A 19,025-nucleotide genomic window follows, 5' to 3' on the forward strand; every position below is an offset into this window, starting at 1 on the left:
ACAACAGAATCTGTATCCCCCTCCCCACCCTTCCAGATTACCTTATGATAGAATCTGCACCCCTTCCCACCCCTCCAGATTACCTTACGATAGAATCTGCATCCCGCTCCCAACCCTTCCAAATTACCTTACGATAGAATACGCTTCCTCCTCCCACCCTTCCAGATTACCTTACGATAGAATCAGCAACCCCTCCCCACCCTTACAGATTACCTTACAATAGAATCTGCACCCCGCTCCCACCCTTCCAGATTACCTTATGATAGAATCCGCACCCCTCCCACCCTTCCAGGTTACCTTACGATAGAATCCGTATCCCCCTCCCCACCCTTCCAGATTACCTTACGATAGTTCTTTTTTTCAGATTACCTTACGAGAACATTTTTGGCGGAGTGAGTGCACTGACAGTAGATCAGTTCAAGCAAGTCAATGGCTTTAGCAACAGTTTCTGGGGGTGGGGAGGGGAAGATGACGACATGTCCCACAGAGTAAGGTACTACGGGTTCTTCCTTTCCCGTTACCCCGCGCATATTGGCCGTTATACAATGCTGTCCCATAACAAAGATGCACCGAATCCAGAAAGGTAAGACGACTTCTTTGTTCCCCTAATTGACTTTTTTTTTTTTTTTTTTTTTGCAGTTAAGGAAGAATTTTTCATGGAAGGCGCAGTTAAGGAAGGATTTTTTTTTAGTTAGAAGGTGAAGGATAAGGCAGAGAAGGATTTTTTAATTTTTTTTAGTTAAGAAGTTAATTAAGTTAGAAGGGGCAAGAATTTTTTAAGAGGGATTATTTTTTTATTAAGGAAGGAGGTTATTTTTTTACTTGGAAGACGCAGTTAAAGAAGGATTTTATTTACTTGGAAGGCGCAGTTAAAGAAGGATATTTTCTGTTGGAAGGGGCAGTTAAGGAAGGATTTTATTTTCAGTTGGAAGGGGCAGTTAAAGAAGGATTTTTTCGTTGGAAGGGGCAGTTAAAGGAAGGATTTTTTCCAGTTTTGGAAGGGGCAGTTAAAGGAAGGATTTTTTTTTCAGTTGGGAAGGGGCAAGTTTAAAGAAGGATTTTTTCTGTTGGAAGGGGCAGTTAAAGAAGGATTTTTTCTGTTGGAAGGGGCAGTTAAAGAAGGATTTTTTCTGTTGGAAGGGGCAGTTAAAGAAGGATTTTTTCTGTTGGAGGGGGGACAGGGTTTTAGAAGGAAATTTTTTTCTGTTGGAAGGGGCAGTTAAAGAAGGATTTTTTTCGGGAGGGGACAGGTTGTTTTTAAAGGGGAAGGATTTTTTTTTCTTTGTTGGAGGGGGGGCCGTTAAAAGAAGGATTTTTTTGTTGGAAGGGGCAGTTTAAATTTTTTAAGGGGAAGGATTTTTTGTTGGAAGGGGGGCAGGTAAAGAAGGATTTTTTCTGTTGGAAGGGGAGCGGACCAGTTAAAACAAAGAAGGATTTTTTCTGTTGGAGGGGCAGTTTCAGTTAAGAAGAAAAAAATTTTTTTCTGTTGGAAGGGGCAGTTAAAGAAGGATTTTTTCTGTTGGAAGGGGCAGTTAAAGAAGGATTTTTTCTGTTGGAGGGGACAGTTAAAGAAGGATTTTTTCTGTTGGAAGGGGACAAAGTTTTTTAGAAGGGATTTTTTCTTTTTTGTTGGAAAGGGGCAGGTTAAAAAAGGGGAATTTTTTCTGTTGGAGGGGACAGTTAAAGAAGGATTTTTTTCTTTGTTTTTTTTTGGAAGGGGCAGTTAAAAGAAGGATTTTTTCTTTTGTGGGGGGGACAGTTAAAAAGAAGGATTTTTTGTTTTTTCAGTTGAAGGGCAAGGGGGTAAAGAAGGATTTTTTTCAGTTGGAAGGCAAGGGGTTTAAAGAAGGATTTTTTCGTGGAAGGGGCAGTTAAAGAAGGATTTTTTTTCAGGGTTGGAAAGAAAGCAGTTAAAGAAGGATTTTTTCTGTTGGAGGGGACAGTTAAAGAAGGATTTTTTCTGTTGGAAGGGGCAGTTAAAGAAGGATTTTTTCTGTTGGAAGGGGCAGTTAAAGAAGGATTTTTCTTGGTTTGAGGGGCAGTTAAAGAAGGAAATTTTTCTGTTGGAAGGGGCAGGTAAAAAGAAGGATTTTTTCATTTTGGGCAGTTTAAAGAAGGATTTTTTTCTGTTGGAAGAGGCAGTTAAAGAACCGGATTTTTTTCTCAGTTTGGGAATTTTTTAAGGGGGGCAGTTTTTAAAGAAGGATTTTTTCTCCAGTTGGAAGGGGGCAGTTAAAGAGGATTTTTTGTTGGAATTTTAGGGGCAGCTTAAAGTTAAGGATTTTTCTGGTTGGAAGGGGCAGTTAAAAGAAGGATTTTTTTTAACTTGTTTTTGGAAGGGGCAGTTTTTTTAAAGGGAAAGCGATTTTTTCTGTTGGAAGGGGGCAGTTAAAGGAAGGCTTTTTCTGTTGGAAGGGGCAGTTAAAGAAGGTTTTTTCTTGTTGGAAGGCGGCAGTTTTTTAAAGAAGGAATTTTTTCGTTGAAGGGGCCAGTTAAAAGAAGGGGATTTTTTCTGGTTGGAAGGGGGGCCATTAAAGAAGATTTTTTCTGTTGGAAGGGGTTGGCATTAAGAGAAAGAATTTTTTTCCTGTTGGAAAGAGGGCAGTTAAAGAAGGAAATTTTTTCAGTTTGGAAGGGGCAGTTTAAAGAAAGGGATTTTTTCTGTTGGAAGGGGAGGTTTTTTAAAGGAATTTTTTTCTTTTTGTGTTGGAAAGGGGCAGTTAAAGAAGGATTTTTTCAGTTGGAAAGAGGCAAGGGGTTAAAGAAGGATTTTTTCTGTTGGAAGGGGCAGTTAAAGAAAGGATTTTTTTTGAAGGGGCAGTTTAAAGAAGGATTTTTTCTGTTGGATAGGGGCAGTTAAAGAAGGATTTTTTCTGTTGGAAAGGGGCAGGTTTAAAGAAGGATTTTTTCTGTTGGAAAGGGGCCAGTTAAGGAAGGAATTTTTTTTCTGTTGGAAGGGCAGTTAAAAAGGATTTTTTCTGTTGAAGGGACAGTTAAAGAAGGATTTTTTCTGAAGGGCGTTAAAGAAGATTTTTTCTTGTTGGAAGGGGCAGTTAAAGAAGATTTTTTCTGTGAAGGGGCAGTTAAGGAAGGGGATTTTTTCTGTTTGGAAAGGGGCCAGTTAAAGGAAGGATTTTTTCTTGGTTGGTTTTTTGAAGGGCAGTTAATTAAGGAAGGATTTTTTTTTCTGTTGGAATCAAGGGGTTAAAAGGAAGGATTTTTCTGTTTGGAAGGGGCATTAAAGAAGGGATTTTTTCTGTTGGGAAGGGGCATTAAAGGAAGGATTTTTTCGTTGGAAGGGGCAAGTTAAAGAAGGATTTTTTCCTGTTGGAAAGGGGGCAGTTAAAGAAGGTTTTTTCTGTTGGAAGGGGCATTTAAAGAAGGAATTTTTTATTTTTCAGTTGGAAAGGGGCCAGTTAATAAAGGGGAAAGGAATTTTTTCAGTTTGGAAAGGGGCAAGTTAAAGAAGGATTTTTTTCTGTTGGAAGGGGGCAAGTTAAAGAATTTTTTCAGTTGGAAGGGGCAGTTTAAAAAGGAAGGTTTTTCCAGTTGGAAGGGCAGTTAAAGAAGGAATTTTTTCCAGTTTGGAAGGAGGGGCATTAAAGGAAGGAATTTTTTTTCTGTTGGAAGGGGGAGTTAAAGAAGGATTTTTTAGTTGGAAGGGGCAGTTTAAAGAAGGAATTTTTCCAGTTGGAAGGGGCCCAGTTAAAGGAAGGATTTTTCCAGTTGGAAAGGACAGTTAAAGAAGGATTTTTCCTGGTTGGAAGGGGCGTTAAAGAAGGATTTTTTCCAGTTGGAAGGGGCAGTTAAAGAAGGGATTTTTCCAGTTGGAAGGGCCAGTTTAAAGAAAGGTTTAAATTTTTCCAGTTTGGAAGGAGCAGTTTAAAGAAGGGATTTTTCCAGTTGGAAAGGGACAGTTTTAAAGAAAGGAAATTTTTTCCCAGGTTGGAAGGGGCAGTTAAAGAAGGATTTTTCCCAGTTGGAAGGGGGCAGTTAAAAGAAGGATTTTTCCAGTTGGGAAGGGGCAGTTAAGAAGGATTTTTCCAGTTGGGAAGGAAGCCAGTTAAAAGGAAGGATTTTTCCATTGGAAGGGGCAGTTAAAGAAGGAATTTTTTCCAATTGGAAAGGACAAGTTAAATTAGGAAGGATTTTCCAGTTGGAAAGGGGCATTAAAGAAGGTTTTTTTTTCCAGTTGGAAGGAGGGCAAAGTTTAAAGAAAGGTTTTTCCAGTTGGAAGGGGCAGTTAAAGAAGGATTTTTCCATGTAGGAGGCAGTTTAAAGAAGATTTTTCCATTTGGGGAGAGGTTAAAGAAGGATTTTTCCTCAGTTGGAAGGAGCAGGTTAAAGAAGGATTTTTTCCAGTTTGGAAAGGAGCATTTAAAGAAGGATTTTTCCGTTGGAAAGGGGCAGGTTAAAGAAGGCTTTTTCCAGTTGGAAGGAGCATTTAAATAGGTTTTTCCAGTTGGAATGGACAGTTAAAGAATGGTTTTTCAGTTTTTGGAAGGGGCCATTAAGAAAGGATTTTTCCATTGGAAGGGCAGTTTAAAGAGGATTTTCCAGTGGAATTGGAAACAGTTAAGAAGGATTTTTTTCCAAGGTTTGAAGGAGCATTTTTAAGAAGGATTTTTTCCTAGTTGGAAGGGGCAAGTAAAGAGGATTTTCCAGTTGGAAGGGACAAGTTAAAGGAGGATTTTTCCAGTTGGAAGGGGCATTAAAGAAGGATTTTGTCCAGTTGGAAGGAGGCAGTTAAAGAAGGGTATTTTTCAGGTTGGAAGGGGCAGTTGAAGAAGATTTTCCAGTTGGAAATGAAGGCAGTTTTTAAAGAAGGATTTCCCAGTTTGGAAGGGAGCAGTTAAAGAAAGGATTTTTTTCCAGTTTGGAAAGGGCAGTTAAAGGAAGGAGTTTTCCAGTTGGAAAGGGCAAGGTTAAAGAAATTTTTATTTTTCATTGGAAGGGCAGGTTAAAGGAACGGATTTTTTCCAGTGGAAGGGGCAGTTTAAAGAGGATTTTTTTCCAGTTGGAAGGGGCAGGGTTAAAGAAGGATTTTTCCAGTTGGGAAGAACAGGTTAAAGAAGGATTTTTCCAGTTGGGAATGGGAGTCAGTTAAAGAAGGATTTTTCCAGTTGGAAAGGGGAGCAGTTTTAAAGAAGGATTTTTTCAGTTGGAAGGAGCAGTTAAAGGAAGATTTTTCCAGTTTGGGAAGGAGCAGTTAAAGCAAGGATTTTTTTCCAGTTGGAAGGGAGCAGGTTTAAGAAGGATTTTTTCCGTTGGAAGGGGCAAGGTTCAAGAAGGATTTTTCCCGTGGAAGTTTGGACAGGTTAAAGAAGGATTTTTCCGTTGAAGGGGCAGTTAAAGAAGGATTTTTTCCCTGTTGGAAGAGCAGTTAAAGGAAGGATTTTTCCAGTTGGAGGAGTCAGTTTAAAGAAGGATTTTTCCAGTTGGAAGGGGCAGTTAAAAGAAGGATTTTTCAGTTGGAAGGGGAGCAGTTTAAGAAAGATTTTTCCAGTTTGGAAGGAGCAGTTTGAAACAGGAATGGATTTTTTCCATAGTTGGAAGGCAGTTAAAGGGGAAGGATTTTTCCAAAGTTGGAAGGGGCAGTTTTTTAAAGAGGATTTTTCCCGTTGGAAGGGACCGATTAAGGAAGGGGATTTTTTCCAGTTGGAAAGGGCAGTTAAAGAAGGATTTTTCACAGTTGGCAAGGGAGCATTAAAGACAGGATTTTTTTCCAAAGTGGAAGGTTTTTTGCAAGTTCAAGGAAGGGATTTTTCCAGTTTTTGGAAAGGGCAAAGGTTAAAAAAGATTTTTTTCCAGTTGGAAGGAGCAGTTTACAAAGGAAGGATTTTTTTCCAGTTGTGCAGGGGCAGTTAAAGGAAGGATTTTTTTCCAGTTGGACTTGGGCAAGGGTTTTAAAAGAAGGATTTTTTCCAGTTGGAAAGGAAGGCAGTTTTTTAAGAAGGATTTTTCCAGTTGGAAGGGAGCCAGTTAAAGAAGGATTTTTTCCAGGTTGGAAGGGGACAGTTTTAAAGAAGGGATTTTTCCAGTTGGAAGGAGCATTTTTAGTTAAAGGCCGCTTTTTTCCAGTTTGGAAGGAGCAGTTTAAAGAAGTGATTTTTCCAGTTGGAAAGGAGGCAGTTTTTTTAAAGAAGGATTTTTCCAAGTTGGAAGGTGGCAGTTAAAGAAGTATTTTTCCCAGTTGGAAGGGACAGGTTAAAGAAGGATTTTTTCCAGTTTGGAAGGCGGCATTTAAAAGAAGGCATTTTTTTCCTGTTGGAAAAAAAGGACAGTTAAAAGAAGGATTTTTTCCAGTTGGAAGGAGCATTTAAAGGGAAGGTGATTTTTCCCCATTTGGAGGAAAGGAGTGGGCTAGTTTAAAGAAGGATTTTTGTTCCAGTTGGAAGGAGGCATTTAAAGGAAGGATTTTTTCCAGTTTGGAAGGAATTTTGAGCCATTAAAGGAACGGCTTTTTCCATAGGGAAGGACATTTAAAGAAGGATTTTTTTTCCAGTTGGAAGGGGCAGTTTAATGAAGGATTTTTCCCCGTTGGAAAGGGAACAGGATTTTTAATAAGGATTTTTCCAGTTGGAAGGGGAAGTTAAGAAGGAATTTTTCCAGTTTGGAAAGGGGCCAAGTTTTTTAAACAGAAGGATTTTTCCAGTTGGTAAGGGACAGTTACAGAAGGATTTTTCCTGTTAAGGAGCAGTTAAACAGAAGGATTTTTTTCTGTTGGAAAGGGCAGTTTTTAAAGCCAGGATTTTTCCAGTTGGAAGGGGCAGTTAAAGAAAGGATTTTTTTTTTTTTTTTTCCAGTTGGAAATGGGCAATTTTAAAGGAATTTTTGATTTTTCCAGTTGGAAGGGAGCAGTTTAAAAAGGATTTTTCCAATTGGAAGAGCAGTTTTTAAAAGAAGGATTTTTCCAGTTGGAAGGAGCCAGTTAAAGAAAGGATTTTTTCCAATTTGGAAGAGGGGGGGGGGGGGGGGGGGGGGGGGGCAGTTAAGCAAGGAAATTTTTCCAGGTTGGAGTATTCAAGAGGTTAAAGAAGGAATTTTTTCCTAGTTTGGCAGGAAGCAGTTAAAGGAAAGGATTTTTCCCTTGTAAAGGAGCAGTTTAAAGAAGGAATTTTTTCCATTGTTAAGGGCAAGGGTTAAAGAAGGATTGTTTCAGTTGGAAGGAGCATTTAAATAAGATTTTTCCACTTGGAAGGACAGTTAAATAAAGGATTTTTTCCATTGGAAGGGGCAGTTAAGAGGGATTTTTCCAGTTGGAAGGGGCAGTTGAAAGAATGATTTTTTCCAGTTGGCATGGACAGTTAAAGAAGGATTTTTCCAGTTGGAAGGAGCAGTTAAAGAAGGATTTTTCCCAGTTGGAAGGGGCAGTTAAAGAAGGATTTTTTTTCCAGTTGGAAGGGACATTTAAACGAAAGATTTTTTCCAGTTAGACAGGGTTTAGTTAAAGAAGGATTTTTCCCAGTTGGAAGGAGCCAGTTAAAGAAGGATTTTTTCCATTTTGAAGAGGCATTTGAAGAATGATTTTTCCCAGTTGGAAGGAGCAGTTAAAAAGGATTTTCCCAGTTTGGAAGGAGCCTTTAAAGAAGGATTTTTCCAGTTGGAAGGGGCAATTAAAGAAGGATTTTCCAGTTTGGAAGGGGCAGTTAAGAAAGATTTTTCCGTTTGAATGGGCAGTTAAAGAAGGGATTTTTCCAGTTTGGAAGGGGCAAGTTAACGAAGGATTTTTCCAGTTGGGAATAGGGGCAAGTTAAAGAAGGATTTTTTCAGTTGGTAAGGGGCAGTTAAAGAAGGATTTTTTTGTTGGAAGGTGGAAGTTAAAGAAGGCATTTTCTCATTGGAAAGGCGGCAGTTAAAGGGTGTGGTGTTTGGGGGGGGGGAAGGATTTTTCAGGGGGTTGAAGGGGCAGTTAAAGAAAGATTTCAGTTGGAAGGGGCAAGGAGCTTTTTTAAAGAGATTTTTTCTGTTGGAAGGGTGGCATTAAAGAAGGAATTTTTCAAAGTTGGAAGGGCGGCAGTTTTTTCGGCAGTTAAGGGTTAGGAATTTTTTCTGGGGTGGAAGGGCCAGCTTAAAGAAGGATTTTTTCTGTTTGAAAGGGGCAAGGTTAAAGAGATTTTTTCTGTTGGAAGGGGCAGTTAAAGGGGAAGGATTTTTTCTGTGGAAGGGGCAGTTTTAAGGAAGGATTTTTCCTGTTGGAAGGGGCAGGTAAGGCTTTTTTCGATTTTTTCTGTTGGAAGGGGCGGGCAGTTAAAGAAGGATTTTTTCTGTTGGACAGGGGAGTTTTAAGGAAGGATTTTCTGTTGGAAGGGGCATTAAAGAAGGATTTTTCTGTTGGAAGGGGCAAGGGGTTAAAGAAGGATTTTTTTTTTTCTTTTTGTTGGAGAGGCGCGCAGTTAAAGGGAAGGGGATTTTTTGAGGTTGTGAAGGGCAGTTAAAGGAAGGATATTTTCATTGGAAGGCAGTTTTTTAAAGAAGGATTTTTTCAGTGGAAGGGGCAGTTAAAGAAGGGGGATTTTTCTGTGGGAAGGGCAGTTAAAAGAAGGTTTTTTTCTGTTGGAAGGGGGCAGCAGTTAAAGAAGGATTGGATTTTTTCAAAAGTTGAAATTTTGGCAAGGGGCAGGTTTTTTAAAGAAAGGATTTTTTTCTGTTGGAAAGGGGCGGGTTAAAGAAGGATTTTTCTGTGGAAGGGGCAGTTAAAGGAAGGATTTCTTCAGGTGGAAGGGGCAGTTAAGAAGGATTTTTTCAGTTGGAAGGGGCAGTTAAAGAAGGATTTTTCAGTTGGAAGGGGCAGTTAAAGAAGGATTTTGTTTCATTGGAAAAACAAAAAAAAAAAGGGGCCAGTTAAGGAAGATTTTTTCTGTTGGATGGGAGGCAGTTAAAAAAGATTTTTTCTTGTTTTTTTTGGAAGGGCAGTAAAAGAAGGATTTTTTGTTGGAAGGGGCAGTTAAAAGAAGGATTTTTCTGTTGAAGGGGCAGTTTTTCAAGGGGATTTTTTCTTGGTGGACAAGGGGCGTTAAAGAAGGATTTTTCTGTTGGAAGGGGGCAGTTAAAGAAGGATTTTTTGTCTGTTGAGGGGCAGTTAGAAGGAATTTTTTCTTGGTTGGTTTTTTAAGGGGCAGTTAAAGAAGGATTTTTTCTGTTTGGAAGGGGCAGTTAAGAAGGAAATTTTTTCGGAAGGGATTTTTCTGTTGGAAGGGGAACAAGGGGTTAAGGAAGGATTTTTTCTTTTGTTGGAAGGGGCCAGTTAAAGAAGGATTTTTTGTTTTGCCGTTCGGAAGGGGCAGTTAAAGAAGGATTTTTTCAAGGGGCTTGGAAGGGGCTGGGGCCAGTTAAAAGAAGGAATTTTTTCCAGTTGGAAGGGGCAGTTAAAGGAAGGATTTTTTGTTTCAGTTGGAAGGGGCAAGTAAAGAAGGATTTTTCAGTTGGAAGGGGCAGTTAAAGAAGGAATTTTTTCTGTTGGAAGGGGAACCAGTTAAAGAAGGATTTTTCTTGGTTGGAAGGAAGGCAGTTAAAGGAAGGATTTTTTTTCAGTTGGAAGGGGCCAGTTAAAGAAGGATTTTTCTTTTGGAAGGGGCAGTTAAAGAAGGATTTTTTCGTCGGAAAGCGGGCCGTTAAAGAAGGGATTTTTTCAGGGGTTGGAAGGGCAGGTTAAAGAAGTTTTTTATTTTTTCTGTTTGGAGGGGGTTCAAGGGGTTAAAGAAGGATTTTTTTCTGTTGGAAGGGGCAGGTTAAAGAAGGATTTTTTCTGTTGGGAAGGGGGCAGTTAAAAGAAGGAATTTTTCTGGTGGGAAGGGGGCCGGGAAAGTTTTTTAATAGAAGGATTTTTCTGTTGGGAAGAAGGGCAGTTAAAGAAGGATTTTTATTTTATGTTGGAAGGGGCAGTTAAAGAAGGATTTTTTCTGTTGGAAGGGGCAGTTAAAGAAGGATTTTTTCTGTTGGAAGGGGCAGTTAAAGAAGGATTTTTTCTGTTGGAAGGGGCAGTTAAAGAAGGATTTTTTCTGTTGGAAGGGGCAGTTAAAGAAGGATTTTTTCTTGGTTGGAAGGGGACAGTTAAAGGGGACGGAATTTTTTCGTTGGAAGGGGAGGCAGTTTAAAGGGGAAGGAAATTTTTTCTGTTGGAAGGGGCAGGTTAAAGAAGGAGAATCTTTTTCAGTTGGAAGGTGCAGTTAAAGAAGGATTTTTTCAGTTTGGAAGGGGCAGTTAAGGAAGGATTTTTTGGGCTGTTGGAATGGGGCAGGGTTAAAAAGGATTTTTCCTGTTGGAAGGGGCCAAATTAAAGGAAGGATTTTTTGTTGGAAGGGGCAGTTTTAAAGAAGGGTTTTCTGTTGGAAGGGGGCAGTTAAAAAGGAATTTTTCTGGGTTGGAATTTTTTCAGTTAAAGAAGGATTTTTCTCGGTTGAAAGGGGCAGTTAAAGAAGGATTTTTCTTTTGTGGAAGGGGCAGTTTTTTAACGAAGATTTTTTCTGTTGGAAGGGGCAGTTAAAGAAGGATTTTTTCTGTTGGAAGGGGCAGTTAAAGAAGGATTTTTTCAGTTGGAAGGGGCAGTTAAAGAAGGATTTTTTCTGTTGGAAGGGGCAGTTAAAAGCAAGGATTTTTGTTTCTGTTGGAAGGGCAGGGGTTAAAGAAGGAATTTTTTCTGTTGAAGGGGCAGTTAAAGAAGGATTTTTTTCTAGTTGGAATGGGGCAGTTAAAGGAAAGGATTTTTTCAGTTGGAAGGGGCCTAAAGAAGGATTTTTTCCGGTGGAAGGGGGCAGGGGTTTAAAGAAGGATTTTTCAGTTGGAAAGGGCAAGGTTAAGAAGAATTTTTACAGTTGGAAGGGGCCAGTTAAGGGAAGGATTGTTTCACTTGGGGAAGGGGCAGTTAAAGAAGGATTTTTCAGTTGGGAAGGGGCAGTTAAAGAAGGATTTTTCAAGGTGAAGGGGCAGTTTTTTGAAAGAAGGATTTTTTCTGTTGGGAATAGGGGCAGTAAAGGAAGGATTTTTTCTGTGGAAGGGGCAGTTAAAGAAAGGATTTTTTGTTTCCAGTTGGAAAGGGGAGTTTTAAAGAAGGATTTTTCAGTTTTGGAAGGGGCAAGTTAAGGTTTTAAGGCCTTTTTTTGTTGGAAGGGGTTAGGTTAAAAAAAGGGATTTTTTCTGTTGGAAAGGGGCAAGGTTAAAGAAGATTTTTTGTTTCTGTTGGAAGGGCAGTTAAGAGGATTTTTTAGTTGGAAGGGCCAAGGGGGTTAACAGGAAGGATTTTTTGGTCGGAAGGAGCGTTTAAAGAAGGACTTTTTCTGGTTGGAAGGGGCAGTTAAAGAAGGACTTTTTCTGTTGGAAGGGCAAGTTAAAAGAAGGATTTTCTGTTTGGAAGGGGGCAATTTAAAGAGGGACTTTTCTCTGGGAAGGCATTAAAGAAGGATTTTTTCTGTTGGAAGGGGCAGTTAAAGAAGGATATTTTTCTGTTAGGAAGGGGCAAGGTTAAAGGAAGGAATTTTTTCTGGTTGGAAGGGGCAGTTTTTGAACTTTTGTCCTGATTTTTTCTGTTGGAAGGGTCAGTTAAAGAAGGATTTTTTCTGTTGGAAGGGGCAGTTTTTAAAGGAAGGATTTTTTATCGTTGGAGGGCAGTTAAAGGAAAGGGGATTTTTCTGTTTGGAAGGGCAAGGTTAAAGAAGGACTTTTTTTTTCTGGTTGGAAGGGGCAGTTAAACGAAGGATTTTTTCTGTTGGAAGGGGCAGTTAAAGAAAGTAATTTTTTCTGGTGGAGGGGCAGTCTAAAGAAGGATTTTTTCTGTTGGAAGGGGCAGTTAAAGAAGGATTTTTCTGTTGGTGAAAGGGGCGGGGCAGTAAGGAAAGGAATTTTCTGGTTGGATAGGGGCAGTTTTAAAGAAGGTTTTTCTGTTGAAGGGGCAGTTAAAGGGAAGGATTTTTCTGTTGGAGGGCCAGGTTAACAAGAAGATTTTTTCTGTTGGAAGGGGGCAGGTTAAAGAAGGTTTAAATTCTGTTGGAAGGGGACAGTTTTTTTAAAGAAGGATTTTTCTGGTTGGAAGGGGGAGTCAGTTTAAAGAAGGATTTTTTTCTTTGGTTGGAAGGGGGGCATAGTTAAAGAAGGATTTTTTCTGGTTGATTTTTTCAGTTTAAAGAAAGGATTTTTATGGTTGGAAGGGATACAGGTTAAAGAAGGATTTTTCTAGTTGGAAAGGGGGGAACAGGTAAAGAAGATTTTTTCTGTTGGGAAGGGGCAGTTAAAGATAGGATTTCTGTTGGATGGGGACGTTAAAGAAGGATTTTTTTCTGTTGGAGGGGGAAAGTTAAAGAAGGATTTTTTATGTTGGAAGGGCAGTTAAAGAAGGAATTTTTTTTCTGTGGAGGGGGCGACAGTTAAAGAAGGATTTTTTCTGTTGGAAGGGGACGTTAAAGAAGGAGTTTTTCTGTTGGAATAGGGGCCAGTTAAAGAAAGGATTTTCTTTTGTTGGAAGGGGCAATGGCAGGTTAAAGAAGGAATTTTTTTGGGGTTGGAGGGGACAGTTTAAAGAAGGATTTTTTCTGTTGGAATAGGGGCAAGTTAAGAAGGATTTGTTCTGTTGGGAACGCGTGACAGTTAAAGAAGGACTTTTTATCGTTGGAAGGGCAGTTTAAAGGAAGGATTTTTTCCGTTGACAGGGGCAGTTAAAGAAGGATTTTTTTCAGTTGGAAAGGGGAGGCAGTTAAAGAAAGGAATTTTCAGTTGAAGGGGCAGTTTTTTAAAGAAGGATTTTTCAGTTTGGGAAGGGGCGCGGCGTTAAAGAAGGATTTTTTCGTTGGAAGGGGCAAGTTTTTTAAAGAAGGATTTTTTTCTGATTGGGGGGGAAGTTAAAGGAAGGATTTTTTCTGTTGGAATGGGCAGTGAAAGAAGATTTTTTCAGTTGGGAAAGGGGAAGTTAAAAGAAGGATTTTTTCAGTTGGGAAGGGGCAGTTTTTTAAAGAAGATTTTTTCAGTTGGAAGGGGCAGTTAAAGGGGAAGGATTTTTCAGTTGGAAACAAGGGGGCAGGTTTTTTAAAGAAGTGATTATCTTAGCTTGTTAAGGACGGGGTTCAGGTTAAAAGAAGGATTTTTTCTGGGTTGGAAGGGGAGTTAAAGAAGGATTTTCTGTTGAAGGGGCAGTTAAAAGAAGGATTTTTTTTGTCTGTTGGAAAGGGGACGGAGCAGCTTCAAAGAAGGATTTTTTATCTGTTGGACTGGGCAGTTTAAAAGGAAGGATATTTACTGTTGGAAGGGGGCAGGTTTAAAGGAAGGATTTTTTTGTTCAGTGGAAGGGGCAGTTAAAGGAAGGGGATTTATTTTCTTGTTAAGAAGGGGCAGTTTTTTAAAGAAGGATTTTTTCTGTTGGAAGGGGCCAGTTGAAAGAAAGAAAGGATTTTTTCCTGTTGGAAGGGGCAGTTTAAAGAAGGGGATTTTTCTGTTGTGCTTTCTGGAACAGTTAAAGAAGGATTTTTTTCTGTTGGAAGAGGCAGTTAAAGAACAGGGGATTTTTGTTGGAAGGGGCAGTTAAATTAAAAGAAGGATTTTTTCAGGTTGGAAGGGGCAGTTTAAAGAAGGATTTTTTCTGTTTGGAAGGGGCAGTTAAAGAAGGATTTTTTCAGTTGAAGGGGGCAGGTTAAAGAAGGATTTTTGCAGTTGGAAAAAGGGGCGTTAAAGAAGGTTTTTTCCTGTTGGAAGGGTCAGGTCAAAGAAGGATTTTTTCTGAAATTGGAAGGGGCAGGTTTTTTTAAAGAAGGATTTTTTCAGTTGGAAGGGGCAGTAAAGGAAGGGATTTGTTTCTGTTGGAAGGGGCAGTTAAAAGGAAGGATTTTTTTCTGGCTGGTTGGAAGGGCGTTAAATCCCTATTTTTCCAGTTGGAAGGGGCAGTTAAAGAAGGATTTTTTCTGTGGAAGGGGCAAGGTTTAAAGAAGGATTTTTTCTGTTAATGGGAAGGGGGACAGTTTAAAGAAGGATTTTTTCTGTTGGAAGGGGCAGAAGGAAGGATTTTTTTCTGTTGGAAGGCGGAAGTTAAAGGAAGGATTTTTTATGTTGAGAAGGGACAGTTAAAGAAAGGATTTTTTCTGTTGGCAAGGGGCAAGTTAAAGAAGGATTTTTTCTTTTTGTTGGAAGGGGCAGTAAAGAAGGATTTTTTCAGGTTGGAAGCGGGCAGTTAAAGAAGGCATTCTTTCTGTCTGGGTAAGGGGCGAAGGTTAAGGAAGGATTTTTTCTTTTTGCTGGAAGGGGACAGTTAAAATAGGAATTTTTTCTGGGTTTGGAAGGAGGCAAGTTAAAGGAAGGATTTTTTCTTTTTGTTGGAAGGGGCAGTTGAAGGATTATGGAATTTTTTGGGCTGTTGGAAGGGGCAGTTTAAAGAAGGGATTTTTCTTTGAAGGGGCATTTTAAGGAAGGATTTTTATTGTTGGAAAGGGGCAGTTAAAGAAGGATTTTTCTGGTTGGAAGGGGCCAAGTTAAAGAAGGATTTTTTCACTGTTGGAAAGGGGCAAGGTTAAAGAAGGATTTTTTTCCAGTTGGAAGGGCAGTTTAAAGGAAGGGGATTTTTATTCAGTTGGAAGGGCAGTTAAAGGAAGGATTTTTTCACAGTCGTTGGAAGGGAGGGGAAGTAAAGAAGGGATTTACATTCTGTTGAAAGGGGCAAGGTTAAAGAAGGATTTTTTCAGTTGAAGGGGCCCAGTTAAAGGAAGGATTTTTGGTATAGTTTGACGGGGCAGTTAAAGAATAAGATTTTTTCATTGGAAGGGGCAGTTAAAGGAAGGGGAATTTTATACCGTTGGAAAGGGCAAGGTTAAAGTTTTAAGGATTTTTTCAGTTTGGAAGGGTGTGGCAGTTAAGGTTAAAGGAGTTTTTCTGTTGGAAGGGGCCTAAGGTTAAAGAAGGATTTTTTCTTGTGGATAGGGGCAGTTAAAGAAAGGATTTTTTCTTTTGGAAGGGGCAGTTAAATAAGAAAAGGATTTTTTTTTTGTTGGGACAAAGGGCAGTTTTTAAGGAAGGATTTTTTCGTTGAAGGGGAAGTTGGAACGGGGCTCGATTTTTTCTGTTAAAGGAAGGGGACAGTTTTAAAGAAGGATTTTTTCTGTTGGAAAGGGGCAGTTAAAGGAAGGTTTGGTTTCATGGGGTTGGAAGGTGGCATTAAAGAAGGATTTTTTCTGTTGGGAAAGGGGCAAGTTAAAGAAGGATTTTTTTCTGTTGGAAGGGAGGGCAGTAAAGAAGGATTTTTTGAGTTGGAAGGGGAGTTAAAGAAGGATTTTTTTCCATTGGAAGGGGCAGTTAAAGGAAGGATTTTTTCAGTTGGAAGGGGCAGTTAAAGGAAGGATTTTTTCTGTTGGAAGGGCAGTTCTTTAAGGAAGGGATGTTTCTTTTTGTTGGAAGGGGCAGGTAAAGAAGGATTTTTCAGGTTGAAGGGGCAGTAAAGGAAGGATTTTTTCTGTTTGAAAGGGGGCAATTTAAAGGAAGGATTTTTTCTTTTGTTGGAAGGGGCAGTTAAAGAAGGATTTTTCAGGTTGGAAGGGAGGGGCAGTTAAAGGAAAGGATTTTTGTTTCAGTTGGAAGGGGCAGTTAAAGGAAGGGGGATTTTCAGTTGGAAGGGCAGTTTTAAAGAACGGATTTTTTCAGTTGGAAGGGGCAGTTGGAAGGGGAAGGATTTTTTCTGTTGGAATGGGCAGTTAAAAAGGCTTTTTTCTGTTGGACGGGGCAGTTTTTTGAAAGAAGGATTTTTTTGTTGTTGGAAGGAGCAGTTAAGAAGGATTTTTCTGGTTGGGGAAGGGGCAGTTTAAAAAGGAATTTTTCTGGTTGGAATTTTTTTGGGCAGTAAAGAAGATTTTTTTCTTCTGGGTTGGAAGGTGTGGCAGTTAAAGAAGGATTTTTTCTGTTGGAAGGGGCAGTTAAAGAAGGATTTTTTCTGTGGAAGGGGCAGTTTTTAAAGAAGGATTTTTTCTTTTGGTTGGAAAGGGGCAGTTAAAGAAGGATTTTTTCAAAGTTGGAATGGGGCAGTTTTTTAAAGAAGGATTTTTTTGCTGTTGGAAGGGGCAGTTAAAGAAGGATTTTCTGTTGGAAAGGGGCAGGCTTAAAGAAGGATTTTTTCTGTTGGAAGGGGCAGTTAAAGGAAGGATTTTTTCCAGTTGTGAAGGAGGCAGTTTTTAAAGAAGGATTTTTTCAGTTTGACAGGGCTGGTTAAAGAAGGATTTTTTCAGTGGAAGGGGCAGTTAAAAGAAGGATTTTTTCAGTGGAAGGGGCAGTTTAAAGAAAGGAATTTTACAGTTGGAATGAAGGGGCAGTTTTTTAAAGAAGGATTTTTTTCACTTGGACCAGGGGGCAGTTAAAGGAAGGGATTTTTTCAGTTGGAAGGGGCAAGTTAAAGAAGATTTTTTCAGTTGGAAGGGGCAGTTAAAGGAAGGGGATTTTTTCTGTTGGAAGGGGCAGTTAAAGAAGGATTTTTTCTGTTGGAAGGGCAGTTAAAGGCAAAGATTTTTCCAAAGTTGGAAGGGGCAGTTTTAAAGAAGGATTTTTTCAGTTGGAAGGCGGCAAGTTAAGGTAAGGGGATGTTTTCTGTTGGGAAGGGTTTAAGTAAAAGGTCTTTTTTTCTGTGGAAGGGCAGTTTTTTAAAGAAGGATTTTTTCTGTTGGATAGGGGCAGTAAAGAAAGGATGTTTTTTCGTTGGCAAGAGGCAGTTACAGGAACAGGGATTTTTTTCTGTTGGATAGGGGCCAGTTAAAGAAGGACTTTTCTGTGGAAGGGGCAGTTAAAGAAGGACTTCTTCTGTTTATGGACAGGGTCAGGTTAAGAAGGGCTTTTTCTGTTGGAAGGGGCAAATTAAAGAAGGGAACTTTTTTCTGTTGAAGGGGCAGTTTAAAGAAGGGGACATTTTTTCTTTGAAGGGCAGTTAAAGAAGGCAATTTTTTTCTTTGGAAGGGGCAGTTGTTAAAGGGAAGATTTGTTCTGTTGGAAGGGGCAGTTAAACAAGAAGGATTTTTTTTTCTGTTGGAAGAGGTTTCAGGTTAAAGGGGAAGGATTTCTTACTTTGTTTGGAAAGGGGCAGTTAAAGAAGGAATTTTTTTGTTGGAATGGGGAAGTTAAAGAAAGGCAGGACGTTTTTTCTGATTGGAAGGGGCAAGTTAAAAGAAGGACTTTTCTGTGGAAGGGCCAGTTTTTTAAAGAAGGATTTTTTCGTTGGCGGGCGTTAAAAGGGAAGGGTATTTTTTATGTTGTGAGGGGCCAAGTTTTAAAGAAGGATTTTTTTACTGTTGGAAGGGGGCAGGTTAAAGACGGTTTAACTTTGTTCTGTTGGAAGGGGCAGGTAAAGAAGACTTTTTCTGTTGGAAGGGGCGTTAAAGAAGGATTTTTTCTGGTTGGAAGGGGCAGGCTTAAAGAACAGGATTTTTTCTGTTGGAAGGGGCAGTTTTTTAAAGAAGGATTTGTTCTGTTGGACGGGGCAGTTAAAGGAAGGATTTTTTCTGTGGAGGAGGGACAGTTAAAAGAAGGAGGATTTTTTTTCTGTTGGAAGGGAGCAGTTTAAAGAAGGATTTTTTCTGTTGGAAGGGGCAGTTAAAGGGGAAGGATTTTTTCTGTTGGAGGAGGCAGTTAAAGAAGGATTTTTTTGTTTCTGTTGGGGGGAGGGTTACAGTTTAAAGAAGGAAGTTTTTTTTTTTTTCTGTTGGAGGGGACAGTTAAAGAAGGGGAGGATTTTTTCGTGGAAAGGGCAGTTAAAGAAGGACTTTTTTCTGTTGGAAATGGGGTGGGCGGAACAGTTAAAGAAGGATTTTTTTTCTGTTGGAGGGGAAAGTTTAAAGGAAGGATTTTTTCTGTTGGAAGGGGACCAGTTAAAGAAGGATTTTTCTGGTTTTTGGAAATGGGGACAGTTTAAAAGGAAGGGGATTTTTTCTGTTGGAAGGGAGCAGTTAAAGAAAGGAATTTTTTGTTTCTGTAGGAAGGGGGCAGTTAAGGAAGGGGATTTTTTCAGTTGGAAGGGGCAGTTAAAGAAGGATTTTTCTTTTTTGGTGGGAAGGGGCAGTTAAAGAAGGATTTTTTTTTCATTTGGACAAGGGGCAGTTAAAGACGGATTTTTTCTGTTGGAAAGGGGCAAGTTAAAGAAGGGTTTTTTATTCGTTGGAAGGGGCCAGTTAAAGAAGGAGTTTGTTCTCGTTGGAGGGACGGTTAAACAAGAAAGGATTTTTTCTTTTTTGTTGGCACTAGGGGCAGTTTAAAGGAATGGGAATTTTATTCTCGTTGGAGGGGAAGTTAAATGAAGGATTTTTTCTGGTTGGAGGGGACATTTTTTGTTAAAGAAAGGATTTTTTTCTGTTGGAAGGGGCACAGTTAAAGGGAAGCGAGTTTCTGTTGGAAGGGGGAACAGGTAAAGAAGGATTTTTTCTGTTGGACAAGGGAGGCAGTTGAAGAAGGGAATTTTTTCTGTTGGCAAGGGGCAAGTTAAGGAAGGGGATTTTTTTCAATGAAGGGGCAGTTAAAAGAAGGATTTTTTCTTTTTGTTTGGAAGGGGCAGTTAAAGAAGGATTTTTTCAGTTGGAAGGGGCAGTTAAAGAAGGGTTTTTTGTGGAGGGGACAGTTTTTAAAGAAGTTAGTTTTTTCTGTTGGAAGGGACAGTTAAAGATAGGATTTTTTTTTTTCGTTGGAGGGGACAGTTAAAGGAACGGGATTTTTTCTGTTGGAAGGGGCAGTTTTAAAAAGAAGGATTGTTTAAATGTTGGAAGGGGACAGGTAAAGAAGGATTTTTTTCTGTTGGAAGGGGCAGTTCAAGGAAGATTTTTCTGTTGGAACAGTTGGCAAAGTTAAAGGAAGATTTTTTTCTTTTGTTGGAGGGCAGTTAAAAGAAAGATTTTTTTTTTCATTTGGAACAGGGGCAGTTAAAGGACGGATTTTTTTCTGTTGGAAGGGGAGTTGCCGAAACAGGTTGAAAGGAAGGATTTTTTTCCGGTTGGAAGGGGGTTAGGTCTAAAGGGGAGAAGGATTTTTTTCCAGGTTTGGAAGGGTCAGTAAAAGCCGGATTTTGTCAGTTTTTTGGTAAGGGGCAGTTT

General features: G+C 39.5%; 1 protein-coding gene across 2 annotated transcripts in view; it reads left to right on the forward strand.

The window, feature by feature from the left end:
* The window catches only part of LOC135225153 (beta-1,4-N-acetylgalactosaminyltransferase bre-4-like), a 50,872-nt gene that overhangs the window by 9,872 nt on the left and 21,975 nt on the right, over nucleotides 1-19,025 (forward strand). For both annotated transcript variants that reach the window (XM_064264383.1, XM_064264384.1), the window contains exon 6: nucleotides 365-583. In XM_064264383.1, the coding sequence (XP_064120453.1) occupies nucleotides 365-583 (219 nt within the window). The remainder of the gene's footprint in view (nucleotides 1-364; nucleotides 584-19,025) is intronic.

The sequence above is a fragment of the Macrobrachium nipponense genome, chromosome 13, assembly GCF_015104395.2.
Source record: "Macrobrachium nipponense isolate FS-2020 chromosome 13, ASM1510439v2, whole genome shotgun sequence".
In the NCBI taxonomy this organism is placed as follows: domain Eukaryota; kingdom Metazoa; phylum Arthropoda; class Malacostraca; order Decapoda; family Palaemonidae; genus Macrobrachium; species Macrobrachium nipponense.